At 41.7% G+C, this 22,531-nt stretch overlaps 1 protein-coding gene across 2 annotated transcripts in view; it reads left to right on the forward strand.

Moving 5' to 3' along the window:
- The window catches only part of dscama (Down syndrome cell adhesion molecule a), a 108,099-nt gene that overhangs the window by 13,537 nt on the left and 72,031 nt on the right, over nucleotides 1–22,531 (forward strand). For both annotated transcript variants that reach the window (XM_082549866.1, XM_082549867.1), the window contains exons 2-3: nucleotides 11,488–11,805; nucleotides 13,112–13,261. In XM_082549866.1, coding sequence (XP_082405992.1) covers nucleotides 11,488–11,805; nucleotides 13,112–13,261 — 468 coding nt within the window. The remainder of the gene's footprint in view (nucleotides 1–11,487; nucleotides 11,806–13,111; nucleotides 13,262–22,531) is intronic.

Genomic DNA, 22,531 nt, shown 5'->3' on the forward strand with positions numbered 1-22,531 from the left:
GCTCTTCTGTTTAATGTAGAAGCAACAGTGTTGATCTGTGGCACAAGGACTGTTACAGATGAACCTGCATACTGGGTTTTGCTGGGCAATGTGACCAAGATACCACCAGAGGTTGGCCATAAGATAGACTTCTCCTCTTCAGCTGCCCAAAAAAAAGGCTCTCAATCAAAACATAAACAGACCATCTGTAGTGACAGGGAAAAGGAGCCGTCCTCAAAACAGAAAAATCCCACCTGCTACTGTGGAGGAGTTGTCACTGCTATTGGATACTTTGCTGGAGCACAGTAAAGCTGTGGGTTGTGGGAATGACCCATAATGTTTTATCTAGGGGTCTAGATTTATGCCTGTAGTGCACTGCCGTGTAAATAATTTGCATTTACTGAATATATACCGACTGAGTCCCACTGTTCAAAAGTTGAATAAAGAAACAAACTAATTTTTGCCTTTTTTTTTTTATTAAAACCACTTTATAGAACATCACATCAGTTACAATGATGATATCATTTATAGTTTACAAATGACAAAATGTTTACACAAAATCATGAGTGTTTACATGATATCACCCACTACTAACATTACTTTATTTATTGTATCTTTTGAAAAAATACAGCAATTTTAACAGCACAAGACTTAAGAATATTTAACAGGAGCAGGTTTCATTCTTCCCTGGTTTTATTATCACACTGTTCACCAAAACGCAGCAAACCTTCACCATCTTATCCAGGAGGGTCACCTCTTCACCCTCACATGGAAGAAGTCATCTGATTGGCATGGTGGTATGTTTGCAGCAGGTCCCTTGTGTAGCACTGGAACCCAGTCACGATGTTTCATCCATTTCATTAGCTTGTTTGCTGCAATAATGCCAAATAATTAGCAACTCTATAAATAGAGGGTAGTTCTGCAAAATCACTCAGTAGGATGTTTGTTCTAAATTGCTATGACCTCAGAGCGCATAGAAAATAAAACTAATAGGCTATAAAGAGAGATATGAACATATTTAGAACTTACCGGAATGAAAATGTCTGGAGCACCAACAGATATTTGGAGATGGAAGAGAGCTGCACGTCAGCTCGTCTCACAGCTGCTATCCAGGCTGGACGCCTTCGTTTGGTAACATCAATACACGAGCTGCCTCATGTTGCTTCCAGGTTGGGAAAGAATTAAAAGATAAACCCTTTTCAACCTTATTCTCTTGCCGGTCGTGTGATCGAACATTGCAGCCGACCACACAGCAAATACGAACCATGGTTGTTGTGTGTGACTTCGCTCCCTTTTCACTTGCGCTAGACCCCCAAAATCGGGTCAAAATCCTTTCCACGCCCACCCCCCGTGACATCACGCTCCAAAGCCCTATTCGGCCCCTCCAAAGAACCGATCGACAGCTGAACAGGGAAATATGTCATCCATACATGTCCACTGTTAAGGTTTGGAACAATTAAAGCATCGGAGCGGCAGCAATATTATCTGGTTACAATAATAGAGATGTAAGCAAATGTACCCTACTTTGTTGTCTTGGCCCTCTTGAATTCAGTGCTTTGGTGGGATGAGCCAAGGGTATTGATCCTTGTCAGCTCTCTGGAGCCACAGCAAACCTATGATGTCCTAAAAGTTAACACATGCTTGAAAGAATTATATCCTAACAGTAACTGAACATTTGAATTGGTTGTCCCTGGTGCTGTTACCCTCAACAAGGCCGTTGGTTAATGGCAGAGATGCTCCCCACTGCTTCCCTAGCTTGGAAGTTTGCAGCTCTTCATTGTCCCTGTGTGGGGGGGTTAAACCACAGAACTTGAGAAATTTTGAGAGAGAAGAGTTGGAGGAAAGTTTAAAGAATCACCACAGGTTATCCTGAAGTGGAACAAGAACGTGTGACTCAGATCTCATGGCAACCAATCCAGAACTTGATAAAGCGTTCATTAAAGCCAAAAATGTTTTGAGAAAAGTGTGTATTACTGAACTCAGTAGGAGTCATCCACTGAATATCATGAATATCTGTGTTTCAGACTAAAGTAACTCAGTCTGGACCAGACTTGTGGCTTGTAGGTAGATAAGAAAGCTAATGTGTCACAGAATAGATATGGATGGCTACTTTTATTGTAGTTAGCTCCGTAACTCATAATGAGAACTGACTTCTGTGGTTCCAGAAGGCTGGGAAATGACTAGAGTCTACATTAAGCTCTGATCCGCGCTTGAATTTCCATATGACCTAATATTAGGTAAATGCAGTCATATCAACATAGCATCACTTGGGAAGCGTAATGGAGCATTATCTGAGATGGTTGTTTCTTTCTCCTGATGTGCTTTTGTATGTTAGTATCAGTGGCAGTTACTAGAACTTTATTTACTCCCTACCTCTCCGTCTCAGTCTATTTGCCGTGTTTGTCCTTTCCCGCCTTAGTGATTTAACTGATTAATGTCTTCAAAGTGCACAGTATGTAGGAACTCCCTCCTCTTATGTTAGCGCTTATGTAAATGAGCATTCATATGCATCAACTAACCCACTCCACAGTGATTCTTTGCTCACCCTCCAGAGAGTTGACATCAGAGAAGGGTATCATTGGTTTTACATAGCGGCTGCGTGGCACTGAGCACATCGCTCAACATTATTCATGAGGGCAAATTGGGCGCCGGTGATTTGGGAGAGTGAGGGGACTCTGTTCTTCGATCAGTGCATCTCAGCTCAGTGCAGCGCTTCTCTTTACCGCTCATTGTGTAAGCCCCTAGGGCAACAGTGGAGAGGGTAGGGGGTGGGGTGGGTGCTTGCTTACTCACTGCCATCATGAGGCCATCCTGTTCTCCACCCTATCTCCACCCCTCCCTATCCAACCCCCATTTTCTACTCCCCCAACCACCACACTCTCCTCCCTAGGCAGCCACTGCAGAGCTTTGCCTTAATTACCTGCATCGCCTGCTATGAGCTGTCAGTGTGGCTCAGTCCTTGTTTGCCCCAGTGGAGATGCCCTAATGTCTTGATGCCCTGGTGCCCGCTGACCTGGTGCAGACCACATAGGCCACATTGTGGTTAATACCCAATCGGGCTCCAGTGTTTAAATACATTAACAGCCTTGGCTGAGCACATGTTTTTGGGCTAATAGCTCATTGAATGTGATAAAATCACAGAAGAAAGGGTGAAAATCATGCTTTTGTTGTGGGAACCAAGCAGTCAACCCGGATAATATGTCATAAATTGTAGATTTTTTTTTCTCTTTTGTTGGCATTTCATCGGGAAAAAAAGGAGCCTCCATACTCATTCAGTAAAAGTTGATTAATGATGTTTGGTTGAGGTAAATACAAGCTGCGCAAAACCCCCCTGACACATCAGTGGTCTAATGCACAGGCTAATGCATAGGCCTATTTATGCTGTGTGTTAGTGGGACCTGTATTGATCTCACATTTACTTAAATGAATTGCCTCAGTGAAGCAACCACTGACTGGCATTGGTCTGCAAGCAAATACTGAAGGAAAAATATAAACATTATTTGGTTAATATTTTTGAGATGTTATATAACTGAGAATTTTTTTTAACCCCTATCTTGATTTTTAAAAGATAACTACAACTGTTTCCTGTCTGCTATTCTCTGTCATGCTGGAAGGCTAAATCAGCAACATTCCTGCCTGCATTGACTCCCTGCTGGCTCACCAGTGAACCAAGCCCATGTCAGTCTCTATGTTCATGGGCTACCAGACATTAACCCCACCTCCCACACACAGACACACACACACACACACAAGCGCACAGATCCATCTGACACGCCTGTGTGCACTCTCCGTGACCGAAGCTTGTCTGTTGCCCTTGAGCTCCGAACATAGTAGCAGAGGCTCTGCAAAGAGAAGATTGCATGAGGAGTCACCTGCAATCCATGATTAGAGTCTTCAGCAGGGCCTGCCACCAATAGGTGCTGACATCTGGGAGTGTGCCAAGCATTATTCCACACAGGAAGAGGCTAACTCAAATGGACCCCCATCCCACCCCCACCGGTTCCTGCCCCTCTTCTGAGAATTGCTAAGGAAGAACACGCGCAAAAAAAGTGAGAGTCCATCTATTATACATGCGTGGGATTCATAATTGAACAATATCACTTTTTCCTCTTTGTGATTTTGGCTCTGGGAAAAGTAATGTCAATTAAGACAACTCTGGCACAAGCTGCCATGTAGAAGCTGTTAGAGAGTATGCCTCTGTGTGTGGGCATGATGGGCGTGGGAGAGGGTTGGTGTTCCTTCAGCATGATAATGTGATGGCATGTGGGTAACGCCAGAGCCATGTTAAGGGAACAGAGAACGGATGCACTGAAGGATTTAAATAGTTTGTATAAACCTAAAAAGTGTTTTCTGACAGTTTCATGGTATAATGATTCGTGTCATTTTCGCAAGAGTGAGCCTTTGTAGATATTTACAGTAGCTTCATTTGGACTTATTCTTTTAGACTTTGTGACACAAATGACCAGAAAAAGAAAATCCCACCTGGACCCCAGTGGCTGTGTGTGGGTGGAGCTGCCTGAACCACTTCCACAGTGAAATTCCAGCCACAGAATGACCAGAAACAAAACAAAACAAGACTCATTTTTTAAAACTGAAAAATCTCCCCACAGCAGACACGGCTCCTCTCCCGGTAATGACTTATTTTGATGCATTTCTCCTCTATTTTATTCTTTACCGTCAATCTGTCTTTACAGTACTTAAATAAAGCAGTAGCACCCCTTCCAATTGTGATTTTCTTTTCTTTTTAGCTAGTATTCATTTAGTTAATGTGCAATTATTAGTGCAAATTGTTTATGTGTCAAAATGATCCTGTTCCATGATGTTTGCTGTCTTTCAATTGCTGTTTTATATTAATTTTTAGTAATATTGATAAAAAGCCCATTAATGTGAGAGACCTATGAACAGAAAATCCAACAAGATGTGGACCAAAGTGTTGCAGACTGCAGCCATTATCTGCCAACCAGGTTGACGGCTGACTGAGTATTGATAGGGTCCACATAAATCTTTTATCTCCTGTTTCAACATTCTGCTAGCTCTTGTTTTGATCTTGCTCGTGCGGTCCCAGCGTTATCAACAGATCCTCAAAAATGTGCTTTATCCCGCTGCAAAAACAATGCGTAAGGTATCTCTGAGATGCGCATGTGTATGTGTTACGTCTTTCTATTTTATCACAGCCGTTAATAAGATTATTATTTAACGGTGGTACACACGCTTGATGACAGCCAGCAGCCTCCCACGTGCTGTCTCTTTGCTTGAAAGAAACAATTATGATAAATAGTCTTGGGCTGTTAATTTATAACTGAATATTCAATATTATGTTCCCCAAAATACAAATTGTGTTTATGTGTGGGTTCTTCTTTATTAGATATTACTCAGTGTCAGAGTAAGAGGGAATAGACTGTGAGGAGTGTCTACTTTTAACCAGATTCAGATGCATTGCTGGATGTAGGGCCCAAGTACCTTAATTATTTATAAAGTAGTTGATTTTCTTTTTCAATTTTCATGAACCATGAGCCACAGCACAGCAGAGCATATGTGTTGTTTAATTTTCCAAATTTTTAGCTGCAAGAAAGGTCCAGTGGATAATAGTGGATAATAAATGCAGATCAGGAGGTGGCTTCATGCGTTTTGTTTTGTTTTTGCTCTGGTTTGTTGTTTTTGTACCTGTATCCTTGTGTAAAGGTGGAAAAAATCAGAATGTTGAAGGCAGGGTTAAAGTAGTGTGAAGGAGAGATGAAGGTTAGAAGAGAATGCAATCAGACAGCTGGAAAAGAAATAGATACAGAAAAAGAGACTGAAGAGGAATAAAAAAGGTAAAAACCTTCATTTCAAGGAGGTTGTGGATGACGACTAAGCTGAAGCGTGCTTTCGACCTCTGTCAGAGCATCTCTTCCACCCTTTTCTTTGCATTCTCGTCCCATCTCTGTGTACATAGCGGCCTCTGTGTCACTGTCTGAGAGCTTTCCAGCTCTCCCATCTCCCCATCCAACCCCCACCCTGACTATTTTCCTCTAAAACGTAAATGCACTCCCAGTGTATCTATCTGAAACTGTTGGGATATGGTGGGGTTTTATATCCATCAGGCTTTCTCATCTTAAAATAAACATCCAAGCAGTAACGTGTAGAGGTAGTTTGGGGGTCTTAATTTTTTTCACGTGTATGTGAAACAAAAGCAGTTGTGGGGTGAACTCTTTCTCACTCTGTCACTTTTAACAGTTATGGTAAAAGCTGGTTGTTACCACTACACCGGCCAAGGTGAATGAAAACGAATATTATTCTGATATGAAGAGAATTTAGATTCTGTCTGATTTTTTCTTACTGACCTGTCATTATGAGGTGTTTTTCAGAACTTGTGATCTATATTAAAAGTCTGGCACCCAGCTTGACCTGACAGTAGATAAAATCGAAGTACTTTTGTTGCCTGCTTTTGTTGATAGCTTCATATACTGGGCTTCCCCATAATTGTAAATATAGACACTATATTGGAAAGAAAAATCATGCAGTGTGACAGATCTAACTCTTGGATTTCCTCAGCCTTTACATTGTACAGCTTGTTGAAGATCAGGTTCAGACTGAGCTCATACATCTGTTTTGGAAGAAAATGAACTGCACCGCGGTGAAAAAGTCATCCATATAAAAGAGTCTCGCTCCCTGCTATTCATAACAGATGCTGAGATTTTATGACCATCTTGATGGCAGACTTTCCTGCTTGAGAAAACCACTGACAAGCTGTTACTCTGTGTGATTACATGGCTGTAAATTAACCCCTGAGAAGTTGTCTGTGTATCATTATAGTTGGAGAGGGCCATTCTAAATTATTTATTATGCCTCTGTCTAATGATTTTGGCCTGCTTGCAGCTTATGTACTGTGTTTATGACAGCATAGTCGAACTCCGAGAACAACTGTTTTGAGGAAATAAAAATCATAATAATGGTAAAAGGTTTATGCTTCATAAATGAGCCATTTAATTGTTGACTGACAAGTTTAAAGGGTTAATAATATGTCACTCTATGACACTGACAAGGGTAGGGGAAAAAGCAAAGGAGAAAAAACACAAGGGACTAACCTTCAAAATAAAACAGAAATCAAAATGAAGTCAACAAGATAGCACGGCAAACGAAACACTTGAGAGTTGCCCTGGAATATAAGGGCAGTAGTGTTAAGGCAGTTTTAAAAAAAAAATCAAATGAACACCCTCACAATAATTGTACTGTAGTTAGATTATTTGTATAATTGCTTAGTGAGAGGTTTGAGGAGGCTCTTGTGCTGATATCATGTATTAAAGCTGAATGCTATCTGTCCAAACCTTTGGTATCTGCACAGCAAACATGAGGGGGCACTGTGGACAGACCCACACAGTGGGCAGCCCATTGTGGGCCCCAGGACCAACATGAAAATAAGGGCACATGTGGGCCCCAGATGGGCTTTAGTGGAGTAGCCTATAGAGTGGGCTGCCTACACTAAGTGGAGAGAGGAGCTCATATCTGCCCAATTATACAATACAGCCACCAATTGGTATAAAGTGTGGACCAGAATGTTGCTCAAAATAAATAAACTCCTTATTCAATTCAATTTTATTTATACAGCGCCAAATCACAACAACAGTCCCCTCAAGAGGCTTTATATTGTAATGTAGACCCTACAATAATACATAAAGAGAAAAACCCAACAATCGTATGAACTCCTATGAGCAAGCACTTTGGTGACAGTGGGAAGGAAAAACTCCCTTTTAACAGCAAGAAACCTCCAGCAGAACCAGGATCAGGGAGGGGCGGGGCCATGTGCTGCGATTGGTTGGGGTGAGAGAAGAAAGACAGGATAAAGACATGCTGTGGAAGAGAGACAGAGATTAATAACAAGTATGATACAATGTAGAGAGGTCTGTTAACACATAGTGAGTGAGAAAGGTGTCTGAAGAAGAAATACTCAATGGCTATTCACAAGGAATCACCACATGGTTGATTTGGTCCCACGTGGGGCCACACATGTGGGTAGGTCCATAGTGGGTCTGACCGTATAAAACCCATATCGGGACACCAACATTCAAAACTACTGTAAGCTCTGTGTTCACACGCCCAGTTGGGGCCCACGTGGGATAAGTTTGTGTTTGCTCCACCCACACAGCCCCAAAGTTCACCTATAACTAGTCACTGTGGACCTGCATGGGCATTTTTGCCAGTTAAGGTAGGTAACATTTAAGTCTAAACATAGCCAAGCTGGCAATCAATAAAGTCTCCCACAGCTGAACTGTGTATCATGGTGACTCTACCCTCTCTTGCCACCTCATGGAAAAAGAAACTACAGTCTTGTAGCTGTCGACAACTGCAGCCATTCTCTTTTCGACACCTCCAGGCCCGGCCCTCTGAGTACTGTATGTGTGAAGTGAGTGCAGCTAGAAATGTGCAGAAACATGTGTACGCCACACTGTTTGTTTGTTGTTACAGGTTGAACGACCAGTGGGTGGAAGTAGCCGGTGACTTGAGAACGCTCATTAGGAATTTATGAAGCGCTAAAATGTTTGGTCTCTGGGGAGGGGGGATTGGCAGCCGTCGCACAAGCATGCTGGGGACAGGAGGAGGTAGACCGCATTAGCAGAGAGCAGACATACAGTAGAGATGCAATATTTACAAAGGGTGACTGACAGAGGCTGCTCATGCGACAGCTCTGCAGGACTGCTGATCACTCTCTGTTCACTCGCTCTGTGTGCAGTGAGGAATTATCACTTCCAAGTTTGTATATGTGCAATTTTTTTATTTAGTTTGGAGATGCAGATAGCAGAGCTGATTACAGTAACACATTGTAGGCAATACTCGTTTCTACAGCACAAAGAAGCATGTGGGCAGCATTTCAGCAAGCTTCATCACATCTACAGTCTTTGCCGTTATCATCCTTGTACATTCTGGTAAAAATATGAATTCCATTACATGTAACGGCGCATGCATACAGGAAGTGGCTGCAAGCAGCATAGCAACCAGAGACCACAGAATATCAGTGACCTTCAGTGACGTTGAGTGAAAGAACCACTTACAATATTGCATATTTCAATAAAAGATCCTCAGTCACACTTTTGTGAAAATTAAGGTGAGCTGAACAGTCAGCTTAAAAGCACTGCATGACAACCAGTCATTTTAAATGTGCATGGGCCATGACCCTTATATCATATTAATGAAGAAACTTTTGTCATTAACTTCATAGGTGGTACCCTCCATGGACCCTGGTGACACTGTCACAATAGATCTAGTAGAGTCCTTTTCAATGCATTGCACATTACAGAGGCAGCATCCAATAAATATGTGTTTCAGCTATGTTTAAAAGACATTAAAGACAGCAGTGTTCACGTTTGCTTAAAACTTTCTTTAAGTTTTAGTTGAAAAAGTGAAAGAGTAAATGAGTAAAGTATTATTTTTGAAGCAAACTAAGCCCGGATGTGTCTTCCATCTGAATTTAGACGTAATGTAACATATTTTTAAACCAAGAGCTTTAACCTGAAAAACAGTGTCAATGGACGCTTGGTGCTTGGTGGGATATTCACCTGTCTGATAGACAAACAAGTTTCATGAGCATCTCTAAATTTGAATTGAAACATAAAGCAAACTGATGTTTACCTTTGTGTTTGTGAATGAATGCTGCTAACTCAGCTCAATTAGGACTGATCAAAACCAGTAGAAATAAAACACATATAAAAACAATTATGTGATTATGATGAGCAGCACTCATTTTAATGTCTTTTACCTATGTTTCCAATGGCGATCTATATAATTATGACGCATCTTCTCTTTTGCCTTGGCATCATTTCCTGTAAGACACAACACTGTTGTTGAATCTCATCTATTGGTGATGAATCTCTTAAATAAATATTACCGCTGAAGGTTATGCAATTTCCTCGGGGAGAGAAAATCGTATAAAAGGAACTACAGTAAGTGACAACTGTGATACATATGGAGTGTTTGTAGATTTATAGAAACATGTTACAAACACACATCATGACTTTATTTTGCACTGGATGTACTAAACGAGTTCTGCTGTCTTACTTGGGTTCCAGCCAATAAACATATCCTGGCTGCATGCCGACAGTGTGGGTTGTCCATTACAGCACAGAGCTGCATTGTCAGTTTTTATCCACAGCGGTAACTTACTGCTGGGGAAGTGCATCACATTACATTGACTTGCTTCATTAGTTAAGATGACTAGAAAACATCTTCTGTTGCACACATGACAAATTCACAGCTTACCAGCTGGTGCATGTATTTTGGCAATATCCAAATGGTAGTCACCGAAACGTATTCTCAGTGAGTGCTTGATGCCACAGCAGTAATATGCTATATCGTTGTTGTAATGATGAATAATTTATTTTTAAAATGCAAAATTAAATATTGCTGTAATGGCTTTTAGATCTATTGTAAAATGTAGGCACAAATGTGTTTGTCAAGAGAAAACGTATGGATATTTCCCTATGAGGGTTAAAATACAAGTTCCCATTTAGAGTTTCCAATTAATAATTAGTTAAGCTGAAAGTGCTGAGTTTTTTTATTTAAAAAAATAGCCTGTAATGGCTTTTTAAAAACATACATTCACTGTGATTACAAAGAAACAAATTCGTCAGAGCTCAAAGAAATTCAGTAGCATAGGTCCTTAGCTTGGAGTTTGTTCTCCTCATGTTTCGTGGGTTCTCTCAGGGTACCTCCCCCAGTCCAAAGACATGCAGTTAGTGGGGATAGATTAATTGGAAACTCTAAAACTAAGTGCCCACAGGTGTGAATGTGCCTGTGTGTGGCGACCTGTCCAGGGTGTACCCTGCCTCTTGCCCCAAGACAGCTGGGATAGGTTCCAGCCCCCCCGCGACCCTGAAAAGGATAAGCGGCAGAGGATAGATGGATGCATAGAGGTCCTTCGCTTAATCACCTCACTTTGGTGTGGTATTGCAGACAATGCATAATATCAGAAGGTGTTAAATTGAGCATAGTCATTGTCTTGATGTGTTCCATTTTTGTGACGCCAATCCATCCTGGTGAAAACACGATCAGACCCTTTGGTGAATACGTTGTGGGCCGCAGGCCTTTCTTCTGACCGCACCTTTTAGAAGAATTTTGTTTCTATTTCTCGGTGAGCGATTTAAAAAAAGTATTTTCTTAACAATAATGAAAGTTACTGAACTGACTCTGGTATGGATAGACGCACTTTGTCTGTAGGCAGGTCTGGCTTTCTCTGCAGCTCTGTAGTTTCACATCTACTACTACTCTCTGGGGCCTTGCTGCAGTGTCTCTTCATAGACAACAAGAAACACACTCCTGCCACCTCTTATCACTGCAGCGAGGACAAACACAGCAGCCAGCCTGTGAAAAACACACTTGGCCTAAATTAAAGAAAAAAATCAAATGCAGTAGAGCACTAATATGTAAATATGGTTGTTCTCTCACAGATCTTTGACGGGGTCCTTTCTTGGTAGTTATTAAAGGATTCGCCGTGCCGTGTCTGACGTGGTTTTCTGATCTCATTTCTCTCTGCAGTTTTCGGTGAAGATCTACGTTCCAGCTTATATTTTGTCAATGCATCTGTGCAAGAGGTAGTGTTTGCCAGCACCACAGGGACATCGGTGCCCTGTCCCGCCGCAGGTGTGCCTCCTGTCTCACTGCGCTGGTACCTGGCCACCGGCGAGGAGATCTATGATGTGCCAGGGATCCGTCATGTGCACCCCAATGGCACCCTTCAGATCTTCCAGATCCCCCCTTCCAGCTTCAGCAAACTCATCCATGACAATACCTACTATTGCACAGCGGAGAACCCCTCAGGGAGAATCAGGAGCCAAGATGTTCACATTAAGGCTGGTCAGTTTCTCTGCTCGTCACTCTGTTTTGTTTTCCATTGGGTCGTCACATCGCAAATCAGCAAACTTTTAGAACAATTTATGCTCCGATTTGGATACAGATTGGTCAAAAGTTTAAACATATACAATAAGTGCTGTGACATTTTAAGTTGACATATCAAATACTTTTCAAGATAATTTTTTTTTGATAAATGGTCTGTCAACCCACTTTCAGGTCATTTTTCATACAATGGAATCTAATATTTAAACATGAGTATATCAAAAACTAATAAAGATAAAAGCCTGAATTTCTATTTTTCTAACTATAATTTGGTGCTTATGTTAACAAAAGTCTAATAACTAGATATTTAAAATATGAAAAACTGTCCATCACTGCTTCATATTCCCATATTTGAGAAATCAAAAAACTTCACATAGTTCAGTTCAGTTCTTTTTTATTTCAAACATATACATTCACCAACGTTTCATAAACATAGAAAAAGACTAGTGACAATGTCTGAATAGTATATAATTATATCTCACAATTATGCAAAAATAAAACAGAATCTTAAAATTCTTAGTCACAAAAAATAAAGAAAATTATATTTTCATTCAACTTTTATATAAAGTAAAATCCCAAAAGAACAAAATTCAGATTCCAGTTTCCAGATGATACTCAGTTATAAGTAGAAATCAATTCTTTTGAATGTTGCGAGGTAGTTTCACTGATCAGGCCATGTGGACGTGCCAATTTGATCTTGCAAGACTACCCATGTGAATGAAAAAAGCATTTTCCTCAGTACTGTGAATAAGAATTTCTTGTTGAAAGGCATTCTACATGCTTTATTTTGCATTATTGTGAAATACAGCTATATAACTTTCAAAAAATGTCCATTTTTTTATTAGTGTGTTTTCAAATATTAGACTTTACAGGATGAAGTATATTTGAGGTTGAAGTATCTGTCACCAAATACAGATCCTGATTCAGTTTAATGGTAAGAAAGACCAGTTAAAATATCAGGATTTTATATTTAATAGCTTTTTGCTCAAACATTGCTTCAGATTTCAATGTGCCATAAAAGGCCTGAAAGCTAGTTGGCTTTTTAAACATCTATATATGTACATATATATATATATATATATATATATATATATATATATATATATATATATATATATCTACACACATATATTTGTGTGTATATCAAAAATATTTGATATATGAAGCTAAAATTTTATAGCAATCATTGTAAAAAAAAACTCGAGCAGGAGGCCCGTGTTAATTTGGTCCCATTTTATATTAAAACCTGTCTGTCCTCCCCTCCTAGTCCTACGAGAGCCCTACACTGTCCGGGTGGAGGACCAGAAAGCCATGAGAGGCAATGTGGCGGTCTTCAAGTGTATTATACCTGCCTCAGTGGAGGCCTACATCACTGTTGTGTCCTGGGAGAAAGACACTGTGTCAATCACCCCTGAAGGTAAGTCATGGCATTTTTCTTCACTACAGTGACTCCTGCATCAAAAGTTGGCGGCAGTGTTTGGTGACTGATGTGGACCTTGTTTGCCTTTTTGCTGCATTGTTCTTGTACAGTTGCCTTCTCATCTTTTTTTGAGAAATTAGGAGAGATTTGCATATTAGTAAACTGGAGTGAAAAAGTGGTGTGGTGGCTATTTTTGGTACTGACAGAATGATGTAATATGCTTTCTTGATATACTAGGAAACACACAGTGGTAGAACTCTGTTTAGTTTGCAGAAAAGAGATTTTATTTGGGAGCATTTCTACAGGTGCAGGTACATGCAGTGAGATAAAGCTTCACAGTTTCATTGATAATGAATACACTGTAGTAGAAAGGACTATTTGTCCTGGCCAAATGCTGATTACAAGTGTTGTTTGTCAAAAGAAGAAGAGAGGCTTGTGCGCCATCTCAGGCCTAGCTTATCCTAGCTAGCCGGAGTCATTCAGTGTATGTGCACGTCTGTATTTCCACATCTGTCTGACCCAATGACAGTTAGGTCCCGCTCTTCTTCCTCTGCCCGGTCTTCCACAAGAGCGCAGACTGCCAGCCATGTCACTTAGTCTCAGTGTATTGACCCATTTCTCTGGCTGATAGGAAGCACTGCAGTGCCCCGATCATTCAAATCACTTAAATGGAACACTCGCCTCCGTGATTGTTTCCCAGCCCTGGGGGGCAAATTCACTTTATGTGGGGCATTTAGCAAACTCAATAGGCAGGAGCTAATGCTATTTTGCGTTTGGATGCAGGGCAAACGCCGGCTAGTAGCTGCTTTTTTGTTGATGTTTCACATTTGAGGCAAAATCGTTCATGTTGAAATCTATAGCAATCTCTTAATTGTCCATAAATGGATTTGCCGCAGGCATGTTTTTCAGACACAGGCATATATTCCTGTACTGCAGTCTTTGTCATTGAAATGCATCGCATCTGGACCTTTTAAACTTATCGCCACACTGTGTGGCACATTGTGTGAAGGGAACCACGTTTTTTCACACCCCCGATCCTCGAGGACCTTTTCCACTGGTTATCTTTACAGAGAAAAGTCTTTGCGCTGAAAACACAAAGTGTTTATCTTGAGCCGTAAAAATCGGCCCATCTGTAGCCGTCAGCCATGTAAACGCTGTCAGAAAAAATCATCCAGCCACCAATCCACTGCTCTTCTCAATGCTAAATAATGGATGACGGAAGCCTATGAATCCATGAGCAAATGGTCTTTATTCACATCTCAGTGCACACATCCTACTGACGCACCGTCCATTCCCCTTATCCTCTGCTGCACACATTTTAACTGTGCTTTGTGCGTGTGCGTGCCTAAGTCTATATTCACACTAACTGACAACTCAACTCAAGATGGCTTGACCCCCTACATCCCGATGACCAACCTTCAGTGTTTAAATATTTCATGACTAAAAATAATATTGACACTTGAAACAAAAAACTTTGTGAAATGTAGCTTTTCTGTCTCTGGTATGAATAATTGACTGCGGCTCTCTCAGTGTGGAAGGTGTAGCGTGGTGTGCAGACAGGCCTTCTGCGAGTCTCACTGGACCGAGCCTTGTCGAGTTGTTGCAGTGTACACTAACAAAGCACCACTTTAAAAACCCTGGTGTCCATTAGAAAAGAATGGAAAATTATAATGCATTCAGCCAGGACATCCAGTAAAAGCAACAATGCGCTGTCGTTGTCTGATATAGTGCTTATATAGTGGGCTGCTGCTTCAGAAAACATGCTTTTTATGCTCCAGTATTTTTGGTCTCTTACAGCTTTGTTTTACTGAAAGAACAAAGATAATGCTTTGCAGTGAGGTGGAACAACAGATAGTTAAGAGTTGATTCGTGGCCAAAATTGAAAGGACGAGTGATTACAGCAGGAAAACACAGCTTAGGTGTTCCACACATGTGGATAACATGACCATTGAGCAGCTCAGTTTTGTCTAAAAGAAATCTAAAGAGATTTTACTGATGACTTTAAAGCCCACACTGAGCTTGCACCGTGGTATATCCGCCTGAGGCCCAGCCTATTCATTTTTGTCCTCTGTAATGGACAGTTGTTTTGGTCTATATCTTTTGACTTATTTGAGTTACCTTCTAAGTCCTGATGTGCTCAATAGAGGACATGCTGGCCTTTCCAATGATATCCCATGTGTGTGGGTGGCCTATTTCCAGGAAATCACAAGAAAAGTTAAACTGAAAGATGCTTTTTCCTCAGTTCTCAGGAGGATATCTCGGGTCTTCTGACATAGTACATGCCCATTGGTAACCTAGCAGGTCCTCGGCTGAGGTTCTGATCAGAACCCATTCTCTGTAAGGAGACGAGCTCCTCCTTGGCAGGCTCCTTTTTTAAATCTCTCATAAAGACAGAACTTTATAAACAGGCTTTTTCAGTTCTTCCACTTTAAGTTATTTTTATGTTGGCTTTTATAAAGTTTTATCATTTCTTCCTAATGATTATTTTTATTTACTTTAAATTTGTTTGTAATTTACCTGTGTTTAGATTTTCAATTTTGTCTTCCTTGCTAGCGTTGTTTTACCTTTACCTTTTCTTGAATGTTTTATTGCTGCTGGTTTTCCTTCTCATCGTATGAAGCACCTTTTAATTTTATTTTCAAAAGTATCTACGTAAAGATTCTTCTTCTCTGTCTTTTTATTATTATTATTATTATTATTATTATTATTATTACATTGCTGTTGTCGTTTTAAGAGTATTTACTGTTTAAAGAGGAGAGAGGAGGGAGCACTGGTTTTACTGTTTTTCTATTACATGATAGAGTATCGAATATTGAATATTAAGGCTCTTGAAAAACACTGTGTTTGGTCACTAAGTCATAAACCTGCCTAACTGATGGGAAAAAAATCTTCACTTATTTTAACATAGTGTAGATATACCTAGTATGTTTGCTCCCATTGTAACATATTTTGCTTCATGGACATGAAATATCATCACATGTTAACCAGGTGTATCCAACCAAAGCCCATAAAACAAGCGCACATTCAGGTCATCACATTATGTAAACTGCTGCCGACTGCTTGACCAACAGAGCTAATCACTGTCAGGATTCAAACAGTCCTCAAAAGTCACTGCCCAAAGCAGAGGATTTAAAAGGTCCGTTACAAACAGGAAGGAAAAACCGGCTGCTGTAAAATATGTGTTGTGCATATTTTACAGCAGCCTGTAAGCTGAAACAATGATTGAACTAGAGAGATAACCAACTCCATTATTATTAAATGACATATTGTGTTTATTTATATTTCTGGACTTTTTTACATTGTAGTAATAGAGTTTAAGCTCAGACTGATTTCCCGTCACCGTCACCTCCTGTGGCGATGGCAGCAGCTGAATTTCTGCTATGAAGATTATAACTATAAATACTACTACTAGTACTACTACTACCACTAAACTATAAATGGGGGATTGCCAAATCAAACACGTGGCTCAAAAGTGGGGTTTCCATACTGGATCAGTTGAGGTCCTAGTTAACAATGGCCGCCTCCAATGCTACTACCAACAGGGTGCTGGTTGCACTGTGCTACTCTTCACCAAAGATAAAGGAAGGGGAAGGTGTGCTAGGAGGCAGTGAGAGAGAAGTGGGCAAAAGTGTAGACTAGTAAAGTCACGAGTCCTAGCTGATATGATGCAGAGAAGGAAGGTAGATAAAGTATATTTTGTGTTCAGGAGACGAAACAAGACCAAGGGCATTGGAGGTGAAATTTTCTATTATATTGTAGATAGGAAGTAAAATGAACTAGTGGCAATTTTGAAGAACATTTGAAGAGTGTTGTGGAGGCGAAGAAGGTGACTGGGGCAAACTTCAGTGGGCAGGTAGGTGAAGGGGACAGAGGAAGCAAGGAGGTGTTGGCTAGGTAAGATGTTAAAGAGAGGAATGTGGACGGCCAGATGGTAGTGGATTTTGCTAAAAGGACAGAAATAGCTGTGGTGTGGACTATGAACTTGTAAGAGATATTAAGAGTGGAAAGGTCCGGATGACATTCCTGTGGAAGTATGGATAATCCTAAGACAGAGAAAGGTAGACTTGTTGACAGGATTGCTTCACACAATCATGGAGAATGAGAGGATGCCTGAGGAATGGAGAAGTGATTCAGTACCAATATTTCAGAACTATGTCCAGATCTGTAGTAACTGCAAAGGGTTAACATTGATGAGTCATACCATGAAGCCATGGGAAAGACTTGTTGAACCTTGGTTAAACAGAGAGGTGACAGTCACTGAGTAGCAGTATGGCTTCATGCCGAGAAAGAGCGCTACAGATGTGATGTTTGCCATGATGGAGAAGTATAGATCAGAAGAGGCTCCTTGTGTCTTTAAGAAATCACATAATAGGAAGGCTAGTGTAGGACATGTATGAGAACATAAGGGAGTGGTGAGTTGTGCAGTAGGAATGAGATATCAGTTCAAGATGGGGGTGGGACTACATCAGGGAGCTCTGACCCCCTTCTTATTTGCAGTGGTGATGGACAGGCTGACAGATGAGGTCAGGCAGGAGTCTCCATGGAGTTATCATGTTTGCGAGTGACAGTAGGGAGCAAGTGGAAGGAAGCCTGGAAAGGTGGAGGTATGAACTGGAGAGAAGAACAATGAAACTCACTAGAAGTAAGACAGAAGGGACTCAGTTTGAGCAGTTTGGAGACAAAGTCAGAGGAAAGGTTGAGAAGGTTTGAACACGTGTAGAGGAGGGACAGAGGATGTTGAATGTTGGGGCGATCGTGGCTCAAGAGTTGGGCGTTCGTCTTGTAATCGGAAGGTTGCCGGTTCGAGCCCTGGCTCCGACAGTCTCAGCCGTTGTGTCCTTGGGCGAGACACTTCACCCGTTGGCTACTGGTGGTGGTCAGAGGGCCCGGTGGCGCCAGTGTCCGGCAGCCTCGCCTCTGTCGCCTGTGGCTACAATGTAGCTGCCATCACCAGTGTGTGAATGTGTGTGTGAATGGGTGGATGATTGTGTATAGTGTAAAGCGCTTTGGGGTCCTAGGACCAAGTAAAGCGCTATACAAATACAGACCATTTGAATATGGAGCTGCCAGGCAGGAGGAAAAGAGGGAGACCTCGGAGGTTTATGGATGTGGGGATGGAGGAGTTACAGAGAGTTGTGTGAGGATGATACAGTGAAATGGAGGCAGATGCTGTGGTGACCTCTACAAGGAGGAGCCAAAAGATTAATAATATATCCACTCATTAAAGTTAAGTGTATCTATCCCAACACGCATAGACACATACGAGCACATATTTGTACATTTGTACATGTACATTGCATATACTTTATGTATGTTTATACATACATAAAATATATATGCAAGCATTAATGTGAACTGTTGCCAAAAGGTTATGAAAACCTCTAAAAATGTGTTTTCATCAGATGTTTAAAATAATCCAGAGATTCAGCTGTTCTGATGGGAGGTTGTTTCAAAGTTTAGGTACTCAAATGTCAAAAGCATGGCTGCCTGAGGATTTAAAATAAAAGTGTAGAAGAGCTGAAAGGCCCTGATCAGATTATTGCTGAGACCAACTGCTGGAATAACATCTCGGCAGCCTGGCTGCTGCATTCAGGACCAATTGAAGGGAAGCCAGCAAGAACTAAGTAGTGTACGTGAAAAAGTGAGTTGTAGTAATCTAAAGGGCAAAAGATTAGAGTGTGTACTAAAAGTTGTAGTTAAGTGGCAGATGACGGGCTTGATTTATGTGTTTTTTTTAGTTGAAAGTAACAAGACTGGGTGACTGAGAGATTCACGCTGCCTGTGGGAGGTCATTGTAGGAGCTGGCCTCCTTAACGATACACGCAAGGATAAGGGCAGGGTGAAATGGACCCACTGACTATAATTGTATGCTTACATACTGCATACATTCACACACACATATACAAAGAAATAAAAGAAATATATGTTTTTTTTTTAAAAATGGATTCCAAAGATATAACAGTCATGGACAAGCTGGCATAACAAAAGCAAGAGCATTCATTCATATATCACCACAGCTGCAAACTTCAGCACAGCTCGGTATATCTGGAAGTTGTGGTTCATACCTGCTATACACAAATGTGCTTCCTGCAGGGTTACTTTAGGGCGTCTGTAGCATTTCTGGCTGCAGCTGTGTTGCTGTGCAGGGCTGTTCCCCAGGTGCAGCTTGTGCTGCAGTCACTGAGGAGGCCTTGTAGTCATTCGCCTTGGCCTGGCGCTGCCTGCTCTGCATTCAGCACCAGTAAGGCTGCGAGGGGGCCGACCCCCCAGCGCTACACTGCAGACACTCACATACACATACAAACACACACGCACTCAAACAGGGGCTTGTTTTCATTCAGTGCACGAGCTAAACACGAGGCCCGTCGGCTTTCACACAGATTCTCTTTGCTCTGCGTAGCCTTTTCTTATTTCTCCTGCAGTTCCTTTTTTTGTTCTCTTGCTCCCTCTTTACACTATTTCTGTCACTTTCTCCTACACATATAGAGGACCTGTACCCTTCACCGTAGTCATTTATTTTACAAATGAACTAATAGTGCTAGATTACACCAGTGATATCTCACACTTTGCAGCGTAGTACTGCTGGTTTTGGTAGCGTGTAGAGACAGTTGTTTTTTTAGGAGATTACAGATTGCTCTAACACATGCATGCAGTCTGTCTATATGCTGAGCCTTCTTGTGCATTTCACAGCTTCTTTCATGTTTGTTGACATTTGGGATGTGTGTTTGAGTTATTTCTGCAGCCAGCCTCGATCCCTGCAGCCATTGCCGGGAGGGAGAGGAGCCAGCCACACTATTTCAGTTTAATTGGCTGTGTATAATGGGCCTTTGAAGTAAATATCAAGAGTTGCAATCAAAAGGCTGCTGGACGTCATCATGCATTGCCACAGTCCCTACTGTTTCCTCTCCACCAGTCCTGCATTTACAAAGCTACAAAGTGAGAAGTTTAGGGTTGCATTGTTGATCTGAGCTGAACTGTGTGTTTCCAAGGTAGTTGTGTAACTAGTGAGACACTGAGTCACCCTGAGATGTCCTTGGAGGCAGATGTGTTGTGCCGCACAGGTTAAAAGGTTAACAGATCATGTAAATGTTTCATTAAAGTGCACATGCATGATAGTTTAATTGAAGGTTATGTTTGAACATATAATATTAAGATAATCCCCCGTTCCTGCTTCACAGCTTCAGTGTAGCCCCAGTGTAAACATTTGTGTAGCGGGTCGGATTGGAGTTAATCCTTCACCATATACTGTGGGTTGTAGCCTGCAGGTAGTGTGCTAACATGAACAGCTTTTCTTTGGAGCTGCCTTGCAGCTTCGCCCTTTTCTCAGGGCATGTAGGAAGTGCAGCCACTGGCAAAGCACAAACCTGAGCTAGGGACCAGGTAGGTCGGGTTATGGTTTCACCAGCCTCTGTGCGGTAAAGATGTAGAGGGAGGGGAGGAGGGAAGGAAGTGAGGATAACACTCTCTCTCTCTCACGCTGTCTCTCCCTTTCCCTGCCTCACTCTGTCGACAGGCAGGGTTGGGAGTCCGACGTGTGACGGGCTGGATGTAGTCTTTTTCCAGCATTCGTCTTTCTGTCTGCCCATGATTGGCTGGAGTATTGTTATTCACACAGAAAAATGGGTCAGGTGGCCTGTGGAAAATGGAGTGTTTGCATGGACGGATGGACAGACAGCACAAATACACACATGCATACCTACGCATGCAACCCACACAGAGCAGGATTATACTCAGCCGTGGCGCAGCGCTGCCAGATAAATAACAGATAAATGAAAATAAATCCAGGTTATGTGGCGAGCGTCTCTCGTGCCGAATTCACTGTGTCCTCTCACACAAGCTGCGAGCTGGTTCTCTCCTCACACCCAGTGGCAGGGGCTTAGCGAGATAAATAAAGGGATGCACCGAAGGAAAAAAAGAAAGCTGGGAAGAAAATCAATACCTGTGTGCATGAAGCTGGCTGCAGCTGCCACAAAGCATTATGGGAACATGACGGGTAGATACACTTAGGCTGGGCAGTGTGCAGGCAGCATGATAAGCTTTAAGGGAAAAAAAAGCACGCAAACCTTTTGGGCATCAAAACAAGATGTACATAGATAGCGACAAAGATGGATTGTCTGAAATCCCGTTACGGTATCATGAACGGAAAAATAAATGCAAAGAATAATGATTAGAGTTCATGAATTTGAGTGTGACAGAATGACTGCTCACAGTAAATATGTGGATATGTGGTAGAAAATATTAATATCTATATGAGCTTTGCAAAAAAGGTGCTGCTGGACCAGAATATAAAAAGTAGTCACATTTATTTATTTAGAATTATTATTATGACTTTTTAGGACAACCCTTATACTGTACTGCCTAATAAGGCTTGTTTGGCAGCTGAACTCACAGTTACAATGTAGGTAGGAAACATGAGTGTATCTGCATGCTAACACTCTGTGTGCTTACTCCAAGTCTTTCCGCACACAGCCTGCTGCTCCGGTCTCAGCCTGAGACTGACAGAGATATTAATTAAATTGGCTGATGCCCTTTCTCTCTCTTCGCTGCTCTGGCACCGCAATGATCACACTCCCACCTCCGTACTGTGCTGTTTGCTCACCAATAACCGCAATTTGTTCTTTATTAAACTCTCGGGGCAGGGAACAATTAGGGTGTGAGCTGGAGGTGGTGGCATATCTGTGTGTGTGTGCGTCTGTGCGTGCACGCATGTGTAGATTTGAGCACAGGCTGGCTGGAAGAGGAGGGTCGAGGTACTAAACACTGCTTAATCTTTGATAAACAGTGAGGACTGCTTTGTGCTGCTGCAGTTTGCCACATCTTCTCCAGGCTCCTCAGCGCTGTGCAGGGCTAGCTCAAGGCTGTCGCCTCCACAGCTCCTGGACCTGGATGGGAGCCAGGTCATGCATGGCTCCCTGCCAGGATACAGATTAGCTATAAGTGCAACATGAGCTAATGGTGGAAGGAGTCGCCAATTAATTGGCACTCAGACATTCTTTGGATTGTGTGGACTTGGAGTTGAGTCTTATCAATAGATCATAGAGTTTGGTATGGCAGACTGATAAATTCCCATGTCACATAATGGGGAAAAAAGATATATTATGTGGGTACATAGATGTCAAACTATTTAAATCTCAAGATATACTTAAGGCCCAGACCTGAAATCTTTTGTGTACTTGCCTCCACTCTTCCCGTGATGATGGGAAGAACTAGAATGTGACAGAATGATGCAGATGCAATGGACATCCTCCCCAATTCTGCACAACATAA

The sequence above is a fragment of the Aulonocara stuartgranti genome (assembly GCF_965226115.1).
Source record: "Aulonocara stuartgranti genome assembly, chromosome: 10".
Taxonomy (NCBI): domain Eukaryota; kingdom Metazoa; phylum Chordata; class Actinopteri; order Cichliformes; family Cichlidae; genus Aulonocara; species Aulonocara stuartgranti.